A 21,384-nucleotide genomic window follows, 5' to 3' on the forward strand; every position below is an offset into this window, starting at 1 on the left:
ATTTCCAGCCAATCGCTTACATCTGAACTACGAATAATTAGGCTAACAGCGGTGAAGCGACATGATGGAATAACACCGTCCTAATGCAACGGCTCTCTGTATATCGTTTCCGTGTATCGGTTATGTGATACGCGACGCCCATTTGCCCAGCCCAGGGGTCTATTTCGCCGTAGCTTTTGCGGTAATAATTGGTTGCGCAGCGTATTAGGTTAGTATAATATATACAACGCGGGCGGGCACTGACAATACTGCATGTGTAAAGATGCACTTTTCCTATAAGTCTAATAATCGTATGTCACGGCTGATGCCGTGCACGGGCCGCGGGTTCGCGATTTCTTGGCGGAAGTATTTAACCTTTCTCCCCCTAATGTATGGTCACTATGGATGTTGTAATTAAGCTTCTAATAAGGAATGTATCCATTACCTCAACATACCTAATCTACGGTTGCTTTAAAGAACTCGATGCTAACTTTCTACAAAGGTTTCATTAATCGAGATGAAGCAAGTTTCGTTGTGTTTGCCGTATCCTGGTTGAATTTTGTTTTGTTTTTTACACTTATTATACAACGTTTAACATGTAATGAGATTTTCACAGTTTTGCACCGATCGTGTCACTCTCACTTTTTTATCCCACCCCCCGTCTGCCTTGTTGGTGTACATATTACGGAAGCCTGTTGGCAAATGTTATATTACACTTCATTCTTGGCGAGTTCTTTCCCGCTCGAGCATTTGCTGACGGTTCAATGATGTTTTTTGTTTCCTCACTCTTCCTGTATCACAACGTGCAATGTCGCCTGGTTTTGTTTTTTCGGTAGGTCCTATATAGGTCCTATTACTGAATATTAGGGGACGCACACACTCGCAATCACTTCCAATATCCATCGGCTTGATCGTGAAGATCGTGAAGAAAGACTGGCCGGCCATAATCTAACATCCCGCCGTATGTGCTTCGGCCCACGGCTGTAGTCCGTGAAGTGCTGCCAAAGGGGCACCGGGTGTGGCGGAGGAAGGGGCAGCAGCAGATGGTGGCGGTTGGCCAAAGCCTTTGCTCAGGGCTTCTGCTTGCAGTGAAAGCATCAATCGGTTGGCCGCCTGCCGTTCGGCTTCTCGTTCTTCTGCCGTTTGTCGCCTGGAAAAATGGGAGAAAAAAGAGGGCACAAGAAGTTGTTAAAGAAAGTTGTATCAATGCATGTTAAAATGTCATAATTTGCCGTTTTAAATGTGTCGAAAACTTTCACCACAACACCACACCAAAAAAACGGGAAAAGAATGGGACACTCCGTAGAACATACAACAGCAACATGGATAATGTGCTGGTGTTCTGGCTACATGTGTGCGTTTCTCCCACCCCTAAATGAGTTCGAGTCATTTGTTATGAATCCTGCACGCGTGTCGCTCGTTCCGTGGCTCAATGAAATGTGTATGAACCGAGCCGGAACACCAAAAACACACCATGTACTCAGCTGAAATGAAGAAAAATGTGTTGCACCCTTAAGAGCATGTAATTTGACTGATTGGTGTTTTGTTTGTTTCGTTGGGTTGTTTTTTTGTTTTTTTCGGTGGCTGCTTGTCGGCGAGCATTCCTTTCCCGTGTGCTGTTGTTGTTGCCTGTGTGAAGATGGGGAAGAAAATTAACCTCTAGCAAGCAACTCAATTTAAAGAATCGCATGTTTTCGGCAAGTTATTGTTCGCAAACCCAGCTACCCAGTACGGAGCGGGTTGGATGCTTTCTCATTCCTTTTAGCCAGTAGCACAACACAAGGACGATAAACTCACGATTTAAACAGTGAGAAGAGAAAAAGGAAGAAAAAATATCCTGTTAGCCATGATCAACTCTACGGGGTTTTTTTAGCAGGGAAAATAAATCGATCTTTTTAACAAGGCGAAAATCGTTGGCATTTTGGTATGGACGGAGAAAGAGAGAGAAAGAAGGTTTCGCAACCTCGCCACACCATTTCCACACCGGCGGGCATTAAATATTAATCGTGGCTGCCATCTTTTTAAGCGACTTTCCAGTTACACTTTGACCGGGTAGGTGGGAACGTTTGCGGGAAAAGCTAAGTGATTCCAAAGAAGCGGGATAAAGAGTTTTCCCTTATGCGCGCGACTGCGCTTTTTGGTGGAAAAATCCACACTCTCGCAAAGGAGATTGGTGTTTGCTACCATGCTAGGTATTGCAGTTTTGTTTGCCATGATGAGACCCACTTTAAATAGTCTTTTCTGGCCTTTTTTTTTGTTTATGTATGTGACGGAAATAAACGGTCTTTGACATAATTTGTCTGTTTTCATCTACTATTATGGTATGGAATTTATGAGACTATTTTAAGATCGATAAAGTAAATACGTTAGTGATTCCTGTTTGAAAATCGTTCAAATGTTTTGAATATGTTGTGTTTTTTTATTTTGCGATGTAAATTTCTCAATTTGTGGGACACTATAGACGATACCTTATTGATAAAAGAAGATCGTCAAAATGGAACCAAAAACAAAAAAACCCCACGTTTGTCAGTTTTGCATTTCACTGGTTTCCTTCTCGCTCCTTTCTCTCACTGTTTTCCCTAGTCGTGCTAAAAAGTTTGATATGAATTTTTTATACGCTCTGTTTTATACCCAAAACTCCCGCACCATACACTTATGGTGTTACGGCGTAACGGGCACGACAAAAAAAAAACGGCGCGTCACAGAATCTTGCTGCATTATTAAAACCTTCATAATCGTTATGCCAGAAGATGAATCACCGATACACGAACGAAGATGGCGGAAGGAGCAGTTTGTTGCTTTTTTTTTGAAGTGGCTATTTCTGCTAAAGCAAATGATAATACAGCAATGATGTGACGATGGCTTTAAAGGACATTGACGTTCATTCATCGTGTCGGTTGTGTTTCTTCAAAATTGAAAATCGAGGGTTTTGAATTCGGATTTGGCTGCCATAGTGTGGGGCTATATTTGTGTTTGTTTATACAAAAGTTTTTCTTTGCTGTAAATTCATTTAAAACAGCTACATAGAAAGCTTGCATTTGTTCCCTTCTTATCATTTTAATGATTATTTTAAATATTTATACTTAAATTGATTTTGCAGGAGTTATACAGTCAGCATATTTAATAAAATATCGAAATTTGTTGCATTTTTTTGAACATTTAATTTTCCTAAAAAAAATCGATGAAAATATCGAACCAATATACCGAAGGGTACAGTCCACAATCATAATTGCATTAGTTCAACTATGTGGGGCGTTTATTTCAAAATAATGTTTCAATAATTGGTACAAGATCCAGATTATGATTTTAAAGAAAGATTACCAAAATACTTTTGTTTGTTAATTTTTTGTTTGTTGTGTTTGTTAACTAAAAAATACTGCTTGTGAATTACTTCATATTCGTATATTCATCACATTGCTCAAAAGCTGCAAATATATCTTTTTTGAGTTACTGAGTACATATTCCCTCTTATGTTCAATATTCTACAGCAAGTTCTACCTATAAAATGCATAATCTTATAGAAAATTCAAGCGATTTCGCCCTTCGTTCCGTAAGGGATGTAATTGAATTACTTTCTCCCGTTGTTCGATGGTTTTCCTGTATTCGTATTTCCGATTCCTTGTCACGCTATAACACATTGGTGCCGTGTTTTTTTGTGAGTAACTTTCACGATTTCTAACGTACAATGTTCTTTCCGCCGTTGTTGCTGCAGAAAGGTAGAAACATCTATAGCGCCCATTTGTACGGGAATTAAATGAAAGTGCAAGGTAGGAAAGGAAACATTACACACAGTACAACCTGCCTACCATTACTCATTGTGTCACATCGTCGCTTGTACTGTCACATGAAAACATTAGGGCGGATTTTTTCGGTTTTGTTTTGTTTTTCGTGGTGAAGGGGGCGGGCTCTCAGTGATATTTTTAGAAGGGTTTTAATTGAGTTGCCCAGTGGGAAAACGACAACCAGCACACCATAGCAACCATAGCGGCGGAACCTGCTGTCGATCCACTCACCCTCACCGGGTTGCGCAAGGGGTGTGTGCAAGATTCACGCTAGCGCAGTACTGTTATTTAATTATCAAACAGCAGTTGATTATTTCGCATTTAATCGCGTTTCGAATGCGCGCACGGAGCGGAGCGACGCAAAGCAGCGGGAAGAAGCGCCCGGATAATGTGACGCATGTTTATTGTCACAGCGCATTAAAACTACCGCCACAATCAATGCGATGGGGCCGCCTGGTACCGCAAGCGTGTCGCACGGTACGGTGAAACGGTTTATGAATAAGTTAGCGCGAATGTAGCTGCTCGTTAAATGGAAGGACCCTCAAAGCATGGTTAACTATTAAGAAAGCAGTGTGCTTGAGCGGTGAGTCCGTCTGATGGGCCGAAAATTTTCTTAAATCTTCTCACACACGTTTTCTCACCGGGGAAAGTGATCGCCTTCGTACGAGCGAAACGTGGTGTAGCAGCACTGGATGTGTCTTTTTACTAGCCATTGCGTTGAAATTATTTATTCAGCAGGCTACAATCTTCGACGATTTCGGGATCGATTTAGTTTCGGTGAGTTCGGATGGCTTTTCACGAGGGCCATGGGCACGGACGGCCGGTGTGCAATGTCAGGAAAATCAGGGAAATCGATTTCAAGACATACCATGCCACAAATCGCTAGAGTAAAGGAGTGAAAACTGTGATGTTTGTAACGATTTTTATAACCAACATAAGCGACTGAGGAATGAGGGTCATTAAACATCGAAGTGTTTGTAAGGTTTCGATGCTTTAAATATACTTTTCAAGTATTTTAAGAAGTTTGAGTATAAAAAGCAGCAACAGTTTGGATTTTTGCCTGCTTTTATCAAGTGTTTGTATATACAAATAATTGAAACTGCTTGAATCCATGGTCCAGTTAATCACCCAGCTTCAGCAGAATTTCGGCTTGTTCTGGCCTTGTTTTGCTCTTTTAATCCTCGTTATCATGTATGATCCAACAAACGATTAAATACAACGAAGTAAAGTGTATACACCAGAACAAGATGTATGGTACTGTTTCCTTGCATGGAAGATAGAAAAAGGGAGCAAGTTTTAGAAAATGTGTATGTGCGAATAAATGATGCATCGCCAAAAGTGGACAACTATTGCTTAAAACGTTGTCTGCCACATTCTCCAGACCGATTGCCGTGAGTTCGGCAAGTTCATCGCTGCGGCGGCAGGTCTCTCTGTCATGACACACGGATTACGATGCATAATTAATCTCGCAAAGTTTCAACCACTACCCATACATCACCCTAGCACGAAACGATCCTAACGATCACGCTCGTTGTCGCACAGCCGTAACCGTGCGCTCCATCATTCGCTAGTGGTGAAGCGCCATCAATAATTAAAATCTGTAAAATTAATTTCTACCAGTTGGAAGTCACGAACGAAGGTCTCGGAGTCCGCACAACCGTCCGCACAGCGACTCCGGCACCACTTCTGACGACTTGCTGAACGTTTCCATCGAGGGAAAAAACGCTTTAGCTGTCATCGGCTGCAACTGTAAGCCATCGTTAAATGCCTCCACTATTGCTTGCGCCGTTGCTGTGCGAAATGAATGAATTAGTACACCCGTACAGCCGTACCCAAAAACTAACGTCTGCATCCGCACGATGCGTGACATTGGTGCAAAGGTTACGCTGCGAATGGCGAATGGTGGTAATCAAATTTAAATGCGGATCTAACCTGAAGCTAATTCGCATATCAGACCATTTGCACCGGAATGCCCTCGGCTAGATTGAGTATAATCGTTCGGAAAGCGGGCTGCGAGGATACATAAATCATGCATACGTGGCTGTCAGCGAATGAATGGCTGATTGCAATGGCGCATCGAGTGCAGCTTGACCAATTTCAATCGCCGGCGCCATGTGGAACACAACTATTTGCCATAAACTGTGCGATGCGTGGCATAATTTATGAAGTTGATTAAATTAAATCCAAAATACAGTTTATAGTGGGGGTACCCGAAACGTGGTTTTCAACACAAGCCATGGCGCAAACTAGTGTTTTCAACATTCTGCCATGATTGTGTCAGCAGTTGAAATGACTAGCAGGTGTTACTAAGCCGTTTTCCGCAGGTTCCAACGCATTTGTTTAAAATTTGCACTTTGTGTTGATGATGATGGAGCTTCTGCAAGTGAAGGATGCTTTATTGGTCCTGTCTGCCAGCTGACTGATTCCTCAACCTCAAATATGACGCTCGACCAAAGGTTTAGATCTGGGTCTAAATATTAATTTGGATCGGTTTTGTTGCTTCTTGTGGACAGCATATGCTAAATGAAACCAGCTTTGAAGTTCCCAAGAACAATTTGGGTTTGGGAGGTTAGAGAAACATTTGCTAATTCAAGAGTGTGAAGCTCTGAACACTTATGAATAAAAGCAAAAGGTTAAATGGCATGTTTAAAATTGGCAATTAAATTGATTCCATCTGCAGAAACGAAGAACATTCTATGTAAACGAAAACGTCTTACGTCTGAAAAACAAAAACTAGAGATCTAGAACAACTAGGCTCAATTTCTTTATTGCAAGACAGTAGAGCAATATATTAATTAGAACTCAGACTCAGAAGCAACGTGTTTGCCCGCTCGAACCCCTCAAGAGGACCACATCCTTAAACCTCTTTGCAACGGGTTGTAAACTTTATCTCACAACTTTTACCGTAAAGATTAAGCAAAATGCAAATGAAGATGAAAATTACCTCCAAAGATCCTGGAAATGGCCGGTCGGCCAGACGAGGAAGATAAGACAAAACAAGTTTTGCCTTCTTTCTGCTCACGTTCTTACGCACAGCGAACGCCCTTTCGAAAGATGTCGGGTAGAAAATCGGGTAGAATTCGATTTGACAACCCGGCCCGGAAAAAGGATCAGGAAGCGCGCACCGGGTTTCTGCGTGTGGGCCACTTAGCACAAAGGTTGTTGAAATTTAATGTAATTACCCTGCTATTTAGATAATTAAGTTTCGAGTCCCCAACCTGTACAGGCGGACGCGCACAGCAACGTTATCAATCTCCTGCAGCGGCATAGCACGCAGGATATTCTAGGGCAACGTTAAGATGGCGGTTACTCTCGAGGCCTTGCCTCTTCCGGTTCCGGGCCTCCCCCCCATTTAGCGTGGCTTCTTTGCCGGATTTCTTTCCCTCTTCGTTTCAACGGTAGCCGTGTTATTAATTGATTTTAAACACTCTGCTCGTGACGGAAAAACCGCAAAGGGCGCGTGCTTTGTATGTGCGCTGGCAGTGAAATGGTTGTCTCGCCCGCCCGAAAGATGGATGGTCGGTTTTACGCGCTGACTGCCCAAGGAAACGGTCAGGATTTAGAGTGATGAATTAACCGTCCAGCCACACCACGGAGGGAGGGCCATTTTATGGTACCCATTTTATCAAAACACTTTGTCGACGGGCTTAAGGAAACGGAAGCCAGTTAGGTGAATACCTCACAGAGCCGTCCGAAAAAGGGCATAAAAACCTTACCGTGGATGTGTATTACAAAAAGAAAGAATAAAAAAAAGGAAATTCCACCGTTGGCAAAAGCGAACTACAAAATGGGGGCCCGGCGACTGACTCCATTTTGCCGCGATATAAAACGCAACAGTAGCAAGCAGTAGTTTTCGTCCTGCCGGTGGTAATGAAAACATGAATAATTCAGAAATTGTAATTAGCAATGTTAATCTCGTAATTGTTCGTGCCTCGCCTAATTGTTCCGCATAAATTATGTTACAACGGCGTACCGGCATAAAACAGCGCTCCATCCTGCCGGTCACTTCGCTGGATGCAAGTGAAATCGGACATGCTCATGAATATTCGCTAACTAAGTAACAAACTGACCTAAAGTGCTTCGTTTGTGCTTTTTAACAAATAAATAAAAAAAAAACAAAGTTGTGTTTGTTCAATGTTTTATGTGCACGATCGTAATTACAGTTTTGAAAAGGGAACTGATTTTTGCCATTAGGCCAGGCACACCACCGTTAACCAATAAACATCCTATGCACTTCGGTGCCGCACTGCCATTGCGGTGAACTCGCGAACTCGATTATGGCAGGAGGATGTTGTTTTTAATTGAATTTCAATTACCAGTCAAATGGCGCTCGCCCGTTGAGTGAAGAAGTGCAGCTCAATCCCGTACGTAGCACCTCCTTTCGATATCTCCCATCAGCCAACGCTTCGTTCAAAGTTCGGTACGGTTTACCGTCACAAACGGATTGCTGAGACCAGCACGGAGCGGCTGGATTTTCGAGCGATTATAATTGACAAGACACGATGCTATGATAGGATAAGCCCTTCCACACTACCGATTCGATACGCTTAGCCAAATCCGTTTGGCCGGCCCGATCCAAACTGATCACGATTTTCCCCGAAAACGACACCGACGGATTGAGCGGAATTTGATTACGTTCCGCCGGGCGAATGTTCGGCCCAACGGTCCGTGAAAGAAGAAATTGAGCAACGTGTGAGCTGACGCCCGTTTGGCAATTGGGAAAGAATTTTTGGTTTTTCTACGTTGTTGATTAGATTTCTTTCGTTTTATGCTATTGGGATTGTTAGATGTCATTCCGGGATGTCCCTTGCGGTCGATGTTGCACATCGAGCCGTACATGCAAAAGTACACCGACGATGATGGTCCAACGACTTTGCTTTTATTATTTCTGTGAACATTTGCTCAATTTCGTTGTTTTATCAACACTAATGGATGATATGTGTGGAGGAGGAATCCTTCTGATATGTGTGTCCCTTTGATGCAGTGGTGGTACAGTTGTGATTTAGAAAAAAAAGTTCACACACGACAAAAAGCTTCCGCTTAGCAAAAAACAATATTCATATCAAAGCGAACAATAGCAGAACTATATCTCACTCGCTAACCTCAGTCAAGCGTGTCTACCAGGTTGCGGGGGAAGAAAGAATCGCATAACCCAACCCAAATCCCTTTTGCAATTCGCTTTGCTTCGTCGGACACGTTTTGGATATTAATTTCGTACAAAATCGAAAGCGGTACAGCACTACCTTTATGTTTTTTCCTTCTTTGAAATCAATTACCTACACCAAACGTTGGCCGGCGTGTCACATGCAGGAACGGTTTAATTCATCAACAAATACAACGTCCTCAATCGTTGACCCTTCCCCGTTTTTTGGCGTACGATGCTAACGCATCCCGCTTCATACAAAAGCTTTTCCCCCAAAACTCACCTCCATTTTGTTCGTCTATTCTGGAACCAGGTTTTCACCTGAGCGTCGGTCATTTTTAGCCCCCGTGCAAGGGCAGCCCGCTCTGCTGACGCCAGATACTTCTGTTTGTGGAACCGCTTTTCCAGCTCCGCGACCTGGATCCGGGTGAAGGAGGTGCGTGGCTTTTTCCGCTTCGGGGGTGTCCTATTCTGGTACGGATGGCCAATGCGACGGGCAATGGGAAACGCTACAACGAGACGCGGTACCGGTGGTACAAAAATAAAACACACAAAATAGTTAAACGCGAATAAAAGCAGCAAAGAATTAAATGTTACTGCCATGTGTTATGGCCATTAGGTGTTGTCTGTGTGTTGAGTTTGTTTGCACCAAATATACACCCTAAACTAGTAGATAGCTTAACGCCGCTGCCGTTTCGGTGGTCATTTGATGGCACGACTAGCCCTATTAAAGAGCTATTAGCTTGATCGTCCTATGATGCTACTCACTAAGCGGGTGAAAGCGGACACCTTAAAGAGCCAATCAAAAAGTATTTAATTTTTATTCACTCAGTTGGTGATAGCATGTCATTTTGGTGGCTGTTTTCGGTGATCAACCGATTGTTATCCCAACACCTCACTAGGGACTGGGTGAATCTTAACCAGATTCACGAATCAGACATAACTTTTGAACCAACTTAATCGCTCTGAATATGCTTCATGAAGGTTCGTGATTCTTATTTATATATTCATTTATGAAAATAAGATAAGAAATCAACATTCAAAGCATGAAATAACTTAAGTATTGTTGAGACTAAGTCTAAAGTAAGTCTACACAAACAAATTGAAGTTTAACTGCAATACTTGTTGGCATTTCTATTGGAAATTTGCAAATGTTTAGAGCTCGGATGAAAAGTCCCTCAAACATGAGACCCAGAATACTTTTTAAAGGTTAAAATCCTTTTCAGAGGTTAAAATTTGGAATAGTTAAAGATCCGCACGTAATAGAGTTGAGTGTCATGAGTCTTAATAGATTCATAACTACCCATAACTCCCAAATACCCATTAATCTTTTAGAGTCTCCATGAAAATTTTCTTTGAATGACTCATTTCAAAAGTTTAGTGTGCACTATGCTAACCGGAATAGTGCCAAAAAGTATTAATAAGTATTATAAGAAATATAATGATGATAAGCTATTATTCTTTGTTATAGGATCAATAAATCGTCCGGTATTCGGTTGACAGTTATAGGACAAATTGATTTACTTTTCCATCAAGAAAACAAGCTTAAGTTCATTGTCTGCAAAAAATTAAATGAAACATGTAAAATATTATGAAAACAAATGATTATTAGTTGTTTGTTATAGTTTAAAACCTTTTTATCATTACAGAACAAATTAAACTAACAATTCATTGCTCAAACTTCTGCTGAATCCTCAATACAGTTTAGACCAAGCTCTGTGTAGGATAGAGGTCGAGTAATACCCACGATAGAGGTTCGCCATTTTGGATTTCATTTGACATTTCGTCGCCCGTGTAAGATTACTTGCGTTTAGCCTACTTGTTTACTATATCCCGATTAATCAACACAACTACACACAAATCATTTGAATGGAAAAGGGCGTCCAAACGTCAAATCACGTGTAACGAACTTTTGACTACTTGTCAAATTGCTCTATATTACTCGACCTCTATGCTACACAGACCTTGGTTTAGACCAACCAATGACATCAAAATCAAAGTGTTGCTTGGATCGTAACCTAAATCCTTACGGAAATTATTTCCGAGTGATACTATAATTGAACGTTAAATTGAACTTCAACCGTCCTTTGTATTGGTTTTAAGTGGATTTAAGTGGACCATGTCTTCCCTCAGGCATATCTCAAACAATTAAACTACTTTTTAAAAAATGCATTAAAAAAACCTTCTATAAATGCCACTAGAGCTATAACGCCATGCTAACTTAACCTGTCACGTTCATCATAATGATTTCGCGGAACAGAGCTAAAACAGCGCTTAGCTTTAGTGACATGCATGCAGACAGCAAAATTGCAACCGCTGGTCCGAACACATAAAACACACGGCGAGCAAATTGTTATTACTGTTCATTAGCTACCTCGCTGATGTGTATGTGCATTTTATTTGTGTGCTCGCAGCATGCAACCCAACGGGCTGCGCAGTTGCAATCGCCAGATAGTGGTGGTAAACATATTTCAACGCTGTTGCGGTTCGTTGACGGTTGCATGTTTTATCAGCCTCTTAATGTATGAATTTAAAATAAATGAGTTCAATTATACAGCCTCCTTCACGCTCCGGGCACTGTTTTTTTTTTATTATTGCATTGCTTTTCTGAAAAAAAACCCACAACATGGGAAACGGTTCAAGGTGTTTCCTCCAACCTTATCCGATTATTGCAGCACGGACACGTCGTCATTTAATCGTAATTGTTTCGAGGTAGATCATTGTTTCGTTAATATCAACAACCGTTTTGGGAGTGGCATTAAAGCAATAAAAGTAAATTATGTTAAAATATGCTCACTGAAAGTGTGTACATTTGTAACATTAAATCGAAAGCATGTAATGTTTGTTATGTTCTTGAATTTGTCGACATGTTGAGGATCTTCACTGCAGCCATCTTGCAAATCATTGCATCATAAAAAAAGCAACGAACAAACCACCAAGCTGTAAATCCGTTGTACACTTTTCCCAACCTCCAAAATACCGAAATACTTGTCATTAAACTACCAACCAAATGGCGGGATTTTACGACCAAACACGCAACGCAGGACTGTATCTGTAGTACATGGGTGTAAATATTGGCTTTGCTCCAATATGGGAGCGATCCGAACACTCCATAAACACTTACGGTGTTAAAAGCATTCAGCATTTTGCCAGCGCCCTCCAGAAATCTCGCAACTCCTAACGCTCGTATCGTTTTGCGGTGTGGACCAGAAATCAATTCACTTATTCTTAGACAACTCCCTCACCCTGGGGAGGCACCTAACCACCAAACCCTTGACGACTGGCTGCCCCATGCCGATGGCCCCCGGGTTTCCCCAATTCCCAATGCCACCCCACGGGAAAGGGGGCGAACATGCTGCCGGTAGAAGAGAATTGTAAATTTCTGGTTTTATCGGGTGAAATAAAATATATTATTTATAGTTATAGGATGATAACGCCTCGTGTGCACCGCAAAACCTTTAAGCCACGCACGGATCGGGATCGTCCACGAATCGAACGGTTGGATGGCTGATGGTCGTAAATGCGTGGTCTAGCAAATGGGCCAACCGCTTTCGGACGCGGTGAGACGGTGAGCAGTTCAAGCTCATGTACAACTCAATTACGTCGAGCAATCCAACAGGCGCTAAAACGTTTTCGAGCACGGGTGCGATCGACGCTAGAACCTCGCAATAGCGCAACCATTGAGCGCTGTTGTAGCTATGGCGGCCAGTGAGCGATCCGAGCAGGGGACCAGTTTTGTATCGATAATGGTGAAGTGGACAAGTTTTGCCTGCGCAGCAGTGGTAAGGATATCGTCGCGATAGTGCGCCTAAGCATAGTATTAATGGGTAAATAGGAGGTGAGTCGGTACATTTTCCCTTGCGGATCGAGCAACGAGAACATCCACGACGCTGATGCTGATTGTCACGGCCGTACAAATAGTTCCAGTGCAACTGAGTACTTAATTCCAATTAATTGCCACTTTCACGACGGCAGCCATAGCAGCCAAGCATAGAAAAGTAGTGCAAAAGCTCTTAAGAATCGGTCGCATTTGTTTACCTCAAATTGGGGCAATATCGTTTGAGGAACTTTTCCATCTTCGGAGCTTCGGGATATCCCTCAACCCGGCACGGCGGGAATTGCTTTTACGTTGTGATACAACCCCACGCGGACGAGGCGGGTTCGATGGGATAATAATCTTTACAATAATCGGGCACGCTGCCGCAGGTTTGATGAAGACGCTATAACGATCGATCCCCGTATTGGATAACGGTCCAACGGCTGTTGGATTATTGATTGTTGTTGAAATCGTGTCTGACGTTAACGGTTATGAAAACTGGGGGGAAATGTTTGTGCGCTTTCCATTGCCATGGCAAGGTGTATTGAATACGAAAGTGAATTCGATGGCAATAAAAACGGAAATTTGTTTCAATAATATTCGGGTTTAAGACATTGCTTTAAAAAGTCGAATCCTCGTGGAATATATAGAAAATATTTTAGTTTTAAAATGAAATCTACTAATAAGCATTATTTTGTTAGAGTTATCTGTTAAGCATAAATGTAAATGTTTATATTCAGAAGTGTTCAAAACTTTTTGTTACATTGTTAAACAATCTTAAATATTGTTTTACCCTGTTTTCGGTACGATAAGATCGCTACCGTTCACATCTTGCGCCCCAAGAATTCTTTCGGGTCCGGACCTCTTTTAATCGCATGATTCACCGTAGCGTGCAATCTTCCCATTACTCAAAACAACACGAAAGATGTTGCGACGATCATATATTTCCTTCAATCAAAACCCCAAAAAAACGGAAACAAAGTTGTGCATCAGATTGTCCACTTCCGTTGGGCCGTCGGGTATGCGTGCCGACCGCACCGAGGCGGATGACACGAATCAAACAAGGTTTTGCCGAGACGCTACGTCAGCCCCGCTAATCATGCAAGCAATGGTCCGCCACACCGTACGAAATTCGGGTTCGATTTCATTCAAGCGATTAGAAGGACGGTCTGTTTTGGGCTGGTTCTAGTTTACAACTCGCTTGCCATTGCATCACTTAATAGCGACCCAGCTATTAGCCCAGTTCGAATCACGATAAGCAAAAGAAACAAGAAACGGGGACCAAACGGTCCTCAACGACGCGTGCGTTGCGGCGGCACATCCAAATACCTAAGCGCGCTGTGTTGGGATTTCTGGAACTTTTTTCTGGTGGTTGGCATCTTCACAGGTGTCCTTCCTATTATTCGCGATTTTATAAGCTCTGGGCGTGTGCGGAAGATTCCGGCGAAATTATATACTTTCAGCGATTGCCAGATGTAGCCAACACCCTTGACATGGATTTCAAGGCTTTTTTCAAGAGGTGAAGATCAGCGGATCACGCTGACGGCTTAATGATGAAGGTGTGGACATCCCTTATCCCTGTTGTGGGTGAAACCCGTACAGGTGCATGATTGTTTCTTATTCTGGAGGACTTTAGAGAAATAGGACGAGTAGTTTAGCAATGTTTTATAACAGTCTTATACAAGCAGAGCAAGCTATTTATTATAACTACCTTAGTTCGGAGGCTTTGGTTTCTTGAAACCAAACAATTCAGTTCGCAATTAGAGCTTATTTGTCGGTTTTAATGTCAGCAGTGACTGATGGGACGTTGTTTTTCTCCCAGATATTGTCTTCCCGACGGACATTTTCTCGTTCGTCCCCAAGACAAGTGCAATCAGCAATAATAACCATCTACAAATCGTTTCGGACAACTCGTGGCCTGCTGTGTTGCTGTTGGATGCTCAAGCTCAAAAAGCCCGCCATCACCGAGGGAATTGACCACCTTCCGACCGGTTGTAATTGTCGGAGGTTTTGTTTTAATGCTATCATTTTGCTGTTTGCTGCTCCATAATTGCCGCGTCCCCGTGCGTAAACTGTCGACGTTTTTGTTGGTTAAAATATCATGAAAGGAACAGTCCCCGCTTTATGCTGCTGTCAGGTGAAGGCAGCTCATTTGCTGGCAGCATGGCATAATAGCTGTAGTAATGCGCCTCGGATTGCATGAGTTGTGTGGCTCGAGATCTTGAGTTTCGAGTTACCAACTACCAACTCCAGCGCAAGGAGTGGCCAACGAATTCTCTATGGCGGCAACGATTGCAGAAGGTCCGAGGCGATGTAGTTTGTATGTTGTCTGATGCATAAATTGCTTTGCTACCGGGCTTTCCGATCAACATCAGATAGGTGTACTCGATAGAAGCACCGATGAAGAAGCACGATCGACAAGCGTTTGGCTGATGTTGGCGGTTGATTTTCCGGTTTCTGTTGCTGTGCTGATAATTTATCTGCAACTGTTACAAGTCAAACATTCCCCCCTCCGCAAGAATTTCAAAGGCAAAACTTTTCGGGAAATTATGCAAAACTCAACATTTCTTCGCGGACAGATACTGTCGGATGTCCACCGGGAAGACGGTACCGAATCTCAACGATGCGCCTGTTTAGTCGACCAACGTTCGAAGAAGCTACGAAAAGGGTCACTTCTCGCCGGTTAATCTTTTAAGTAAAGAAGCTTGTACCAGCCCGATAAGCGGACGAACGCTCTGCGGGTGTGCCCTCGTCGTCGTCGTCGGGTGAGGTTTCCTTTTGTAGTTTTTTTGTTCGGCCACTCCTGCCCGAAAATGTGTATACGGTGCGTCGCGGGTGACGAAAAGGTGCAAAACGATCAACAAGAAATGTCAGCTTAATTGGCTCTCCCGGGGTGCCGCCGACCCCTACCGGGGCGCGCATGAATGAAGCCAGCAGACACGGTAGGGAAGGCAGACACGGTAGGCTTGGAATTTGTCAACATGGTCCCGATTTATGCTGTGGCGCTTCCTCTTCCGCCTGCAGCTCCGATGGCGCTGGACGGCTGGGAGAAAGTGTGGACATAAATATGTCAAACGGTTTTTCGATGTTGAATCATTTTTTTGTGAGTCTTTTTCTTCTCCACTCTGCGTCTACACCCCACACTCAGCCTAATTGAAAGGACACCTACGAGACGGATCATGCGGTTTATCGTTACATTATCGGGGCGAGTGCTCTACAGCACAGGCATGAGTCAGCAAACGGATGCTGCGAGAACGTTTGATTGCTTCTGCTGCTGCGTTTGAGGTGTTCTTTTTCTCCTCCCGGTGAAATCGATGAAACTGGTTTGTCCACTTTTATGTTGTATGTTTCCTACACCCGACAAACTCGTCAGAGCCGAGCCCGGGATGATTAATACCGATTTAATAAATGTGTCTCCGGGCAGATATTGAATTAATTTTTATTGGGATCTCCTCACCGGTGTTTTCGAGGTCGTAAACCGTGTGTTTACGATCGCACCGATCGCTCGTCAGCCGATCTAAGACGAACGCATCGTTACGCTCTCCAGAAACGCAAGTGTCCTCGGGCGAGATGTGTCGGTGTTCATGGTCGATGGTGGAAATTGCCGAGCGAGGGTCAACCGGGAGCTTAACGTTTTACGATCGATCGCCTACTGGCGCATAGGTCGAACAGTTTTGTTGCCTGTTCCTCAGGCATGAATTTGATCGTGTTGCGTGCGTTTTGACTTCCTCAGTTGCGCCTTTCCACCTAGAGAGCCAATAATTAATACTAATAGCGCTGTTCCGGACCCTAGCGAACTGGAGCTTGATTTGTTTTCCGTTCGTAAGATTCCAATTTACGATCGCTGCAAGCTTCCAAATTTTTCATCCTATTTGGTCGTGCTCAGTAACGCAACGCAATTTCTTCGCCCCTCATCGTGATACGATTACATCCGCGGGACAAAATTCGGGAGCGCACGCACCGGCTGATCATCACGGCTACCGGGCTTTGGAAAAAGAGTTTCGATGCTTCATAATGGGCCACAAAAGTCCACATTTCAGTTATCGTTTCGCTCGCATCCCAAAGCTATGATTTCACCGAAAGTCATAAATTGCGTCTGGTTTTGCTTATTCCAATTGGCGGCGGCACGGTTTTATTTCTTTTCCAATAACATTCTTTCTAATGATCGGACGATAGGATCCAAAACACATTGATCGACTTTAGCATTATCAAACCCTGAAGATCGTAAAACCAATCATAAATTTCCGTGTAATCGCCTAACAGTATTACCAAGCTATAAAAAGTAAGCCTGTTATATATATACTGTCCCGCATATCGGCGGAGTGCTCCTCGTTTTGTACACCGTTTTTATTGCGTAGTTAAAAAAAGGCTTTAAATGCTTAAAGGATTTTCCGTTGCAGTTCCGTTTTGGAGCAAATGTTTCATCGAATACGTACCAGCAAGTCGATCCTTCACTGCTTGATGGGCGAGCGCGGCAGGATGTAGTGGGGGCAGGGTCCAGGACAGCGGATTGCATGGTCCCCGCTGGGGAGGCACTCGAAGCACGTGTCCGGCAGGGTACATGGGGTAGCTGTACAGTGCACCGGCCGCGTACTGTAAGCTTCCCGCCGAGCTGACCGTGATGTGATGGCCGTTCTTGATGAGTCCCTCCGGACCGGTGTCCTCCGAGTGGGCATCCTTGTCCTTCTGGTCACGATCGTACGATTTACCCAGTAACCGGGATATGCTGAAGGGCAGGTTTTCATTCGGTGATCGTGTGGTTGGTTCGGTCGCGTGTGTTTGATGATCGCTGTTGGAGTGAAAACATGACAAACAACAAACAGTTATCATACATTCCCGATCATTCAATTTATTTGTATCTTTGCTCAAGCAAACAGCATTCTCCCTAAAGTACTGCAAGACAGAGGGAACCACTTCATAAATTCAATCAATTCTGCTGGCCTTCATATCATAAAAAGGATTATTTTACAACCTGTTTTATTGAGGTAGCTCACCCGAACGAACGTATGAAAATATGTTGCATTTTTAATGAAACATTTTGGTTTTGAGGTTTAAGGTGCATCTTTAAGAAAGGCTTGAAAACTTAGGTTTTTTTTTGGTTCATTCCGCACTCCCGATTTCCCAGAGTGGTGTGGCTTCCGGTAAAACGAGGTGAATAAAATATGAGATAACTCTATCCTATCGGTAAACGCCCCCATCGGAAGGGGTTACCGAAAACTTGTTCCATTTTCAAAGCGATCTCCTTAAATCATATCACTCCCGCAACAGCTTAAAGGAATGGCGAATGAAAATTATGGATTATTCCGAGCGAGAACCCACCGAGAACTGCGGGGGGAATGGCTTGAACACATCCGCCGAGTAAATGATATAACCAGAGCGAAATGATTCTAACCACGCTACGATAGTGCGACCCTGACCATTTCGGGCCATCGGGTGCGGTTTGGCTAGCGTATTCAAAAGACTATTTCTTATGGCATAAATTAGAGCTTAATTAATTTGTTAAAATCCAGCGCGATCTAGTTCAAGCATGCGGAATAGTTAAATGGAAGAATAAATTGGCAAACCTGTTGAAATGTTTAGAAAAGTGAACCACAAAAAAAAAATCAAAAGAAAACAACAACTTAACCGGTGCTGATGGGTAAAAGAAACAACCGCAAATGAGATTCACAACTCCGCAAAGAGCACTGGCGCGTCGTTTAGTGATCTTAATTGGATCGGATAAGCTTGGTGCACACTATCGTGTTTTCATTAGCCTAACATAGCGGGGACCACAGCAAAACCGTCCATCAAATCCGATGGTGAAAGGCTGCCCCGCCGAACCAAAAGCCACCCATTGTCAATCATCGCGAAAATGGTACGCAATTAGGGGGAAATTATGCTAAGATGTTACGCTATAAATACGCAAATGTTGCGTATAAATTGCGCTGCGAGAGTCGCTATCGCTGATATCAGTAGAGTAGTAGCTATCTTCTTTCAAATTATTCAATTTGCTACCACTTTGGCTAATTCTTCATGAAGTGCATAATCATGAAAATTAGCTTTCATAGAAAACTTATTAAAAAAACGAAATGCAATGTCGTTTGGATAAAGTTAGACAATTTGTACGTAACAATGGGAAGAGATCTCGCTGCTGAATTAAAAATAATTTTTGAGTTCTTTAATGTAAATGTATCACATACGACACAGAATAATGCTTTCATTGGTTGAATAGTTAAATATTGCACAAACAGAGTTTAATTTAATTCATTATTATTATTTTTTGAAGAGTTATTTTGGCTATTTTTTCAGATAAATAATAGAATCATCCCTTTCGTACAAGGAAGCATTTTAAGGGTATTTTTAAACGAGATTACTTGTATTTTGATTTGGTTAGTTAAGGATAATTTCTTTTCCCTATCACTGTTCCCTATTGTAGCATTAAAATATAAACCCTTAAAAGTTTTCATCCTCCTGTACCTTGCAATATCAGATTCATCGTAGCAGGACACATTTCCATCTCCGTCCAGGTCAATGTCTTCGGACCCACTGTTGTAGGATACGCGCGATTGACAGTCCGAGTCGGCGTCCACATTAATCTCTTGATCAAGATCCTGATCTTCGTCCTCGTGCGGAGACGACATTATCGCTAGTGGCGGAATTTTGAATGTATTGTGAGCACACGGTCCGGCACAACTATTTGCTCTTGAAGGATTCGAACACTACTGTAAAGCCAAATTCGCACTTGGCGGGTATTTTCTGTTATTATCAGCACTCGCTACACAACTTTGTTCTTGTTCTCACATTCACACTACGCACGATAAACTTTTGCTACTAATGATTTCGTCGAGTATATCACTTGCAATAACACTTATTCTATTGCTTATTAATTATTCATGTTTTCAAAGCACAGGTTTCGTGGATTCGCACTGTATCGTGGGTGTCGATTTCATCGATACTACCGAACGATTTCTTTTGCCACTCTTCACTGAAAGTTATCTAATTAATCTCAGCACTGCACCGACAAACGAAACGTAACTCAAAATCACTAGAATAGGAAGAGTTTCACGGCATTTATCCTCCAATTCACTCACTTTCTTTAACGAGCCAGAACATAATCGTTGGCAGCGGACGAGATTGCGTGTTTTCAAAAAAGGTTCGCCGTTTCCGTTTGTTCCCGAGTCAAAACAATGCGAGACTGGTCACGCGCCAAAGAAAAACACTTTCGTCCACAACCGTTGTTCTAAGCGTTTTGTTCGCAAGTGAAGTGAAGAAAGACCCGCAACTATCAAACTCAAGCGAAGACACGCCCACAGGGTGCGGAATATATAACCGGCTTATGTAAAAATCCTGAATACATAGCCGCGCGTTCGCATTCACGCAATCGGCTGCGGAGGCCCTTCTTTTGTCCGGTATGTTTTACCGAGAAAGAGAACGACAGTGGTGTGGACTGAAAGTGGGACGCTGTTATTTCGTACATCTAAGCGTTATATCGTTTAGGAAAACTTTGACATCATTCAATCACAATTTTATATTAAATACACACTATCAAAACGAATCAATGAAATTAAGTACAATTAGCAGTTATTTAAAAAAAAATAAATTCGCTTAAAGAGTACAATTGATAAACCAAACTGTAAATACAGCATATAGCGTCACGTTACCTTACTTCAATAAATACCAATTTATTTCTCTATTATTACTTGTGCATGTAATTACTTATTTACTGCTACAAACGCTAAGTTATCTTGGCTAAATGCAGAGATAATTTAACTTGCTGATGGGTAAGTAGATACATTTGATAACTATATTACGAGTACTACTTGTATCTGGTTTGTACACTCCCAGTTCATTTTGTCTTTTTCGTTTTATCGTTTAAAGTTTGTTTTTCTTAGTAAGGCTTGGCTGTTGGAATAAGTGCTGATTGTTTTGTGTGTTGACTAAATTTTATGTTACGATTTAAGTATCAAACTATTTTTTAAAATTTCACAAAGTATGGCCTAGCTTATCCCTGGTGATCTTAGCTGTCAAAAATAAAACTTAAGTTTTATTGATACAAAGGCAACCTGACCTGTTGACTATTTTCAAACCATCTTAATTAACGTCTAAATAGTATGTTTTTAATTTAAGTATGGATTGACAGAAAATAAGGAAAAGAACATAAAGTTGCTTAAAATAGTATGTTTTATCTGATCGTTTAGTTTAGCAACAATATTGTATACCAAATTTAGATAACAAAAGTGATGAAGTTTCCTTGCTTAATAGTGATACTACTTACGTTACATGACGTGTTTTCGGAAAAAAGACAAATGTTAATATGGATTATTTTATAACAGTCCAACATCATATTTCTATGTTTTTATGTTTGTGCCGCGTGTCCAACATTCTCTTCACATCACTGTTCATCCCCCTCGGTACGCCCAAAATGGTGGTTGAACGAACAAAGGCGGAGCTTAAATTCCATGAAATCGATCCTTTTGCTATATAGCAAGTTAGAAGCAAATTCATTCATTACACTAAAATGTTTTTACCTTTCATCCATTGCATTTCTTTATTTTCAAAAATCTGACTGCAAGTTTCTTTCAAACCCTTTCCAACACATGGAAACATGTTCTGTGGTTCGAGGATTCGGTTCCCAATTCGTTGGACCGTATTATTTGCCACGAGCACGTGAGCTAAGGTGTGTT

The 21,384-nt window shown here is 42.3% G+C and overlaps 1 protein-coding gene across 1 annotated transcript; it reads right to left on the bottom strand.

The window, feature by feature from the left end:
* Window positions 1-927: 927 nt before the first annotated feature.
* LOC128298239 (T-cell leukemia homeobox protein 3) lies at window positions 928-19,341 on the bottom strand. Its single transcript, XM_053033986.1, has 4 exons — window positions 19,178-19,341; window positions 17,158-17,510; window positions 9,188-9,413; window positions 928-1,129 (listed from the first exon to the last, which is right to left on the bottom strand). Exons 1-4 carry the CDS (start codon window positions 19,339-19,341, stop codon window positions 928-930), a joined length of 945 nt encoding a protein of 314 aa, XP_052889946.1.
* Between the last annotated feature and the right edge of the window lie 2,043 nt (window positions 19,342-21,384).

This window comes from Anopheles moucheti, chromosome 2 (genome assembly GCF_943734755.1).
Source record: "Anopheles moucheti chromosome 2, idAnoMoucSN_F20_07, whole genome shotgun sequence".
NCBI classification, from domain to species: domain Eukaryota; kingdom Metazoa; phylum Arthropoda; class Insecta; order Diptera; family Culicidae; genus Anopheles; species Anopheles moucheti.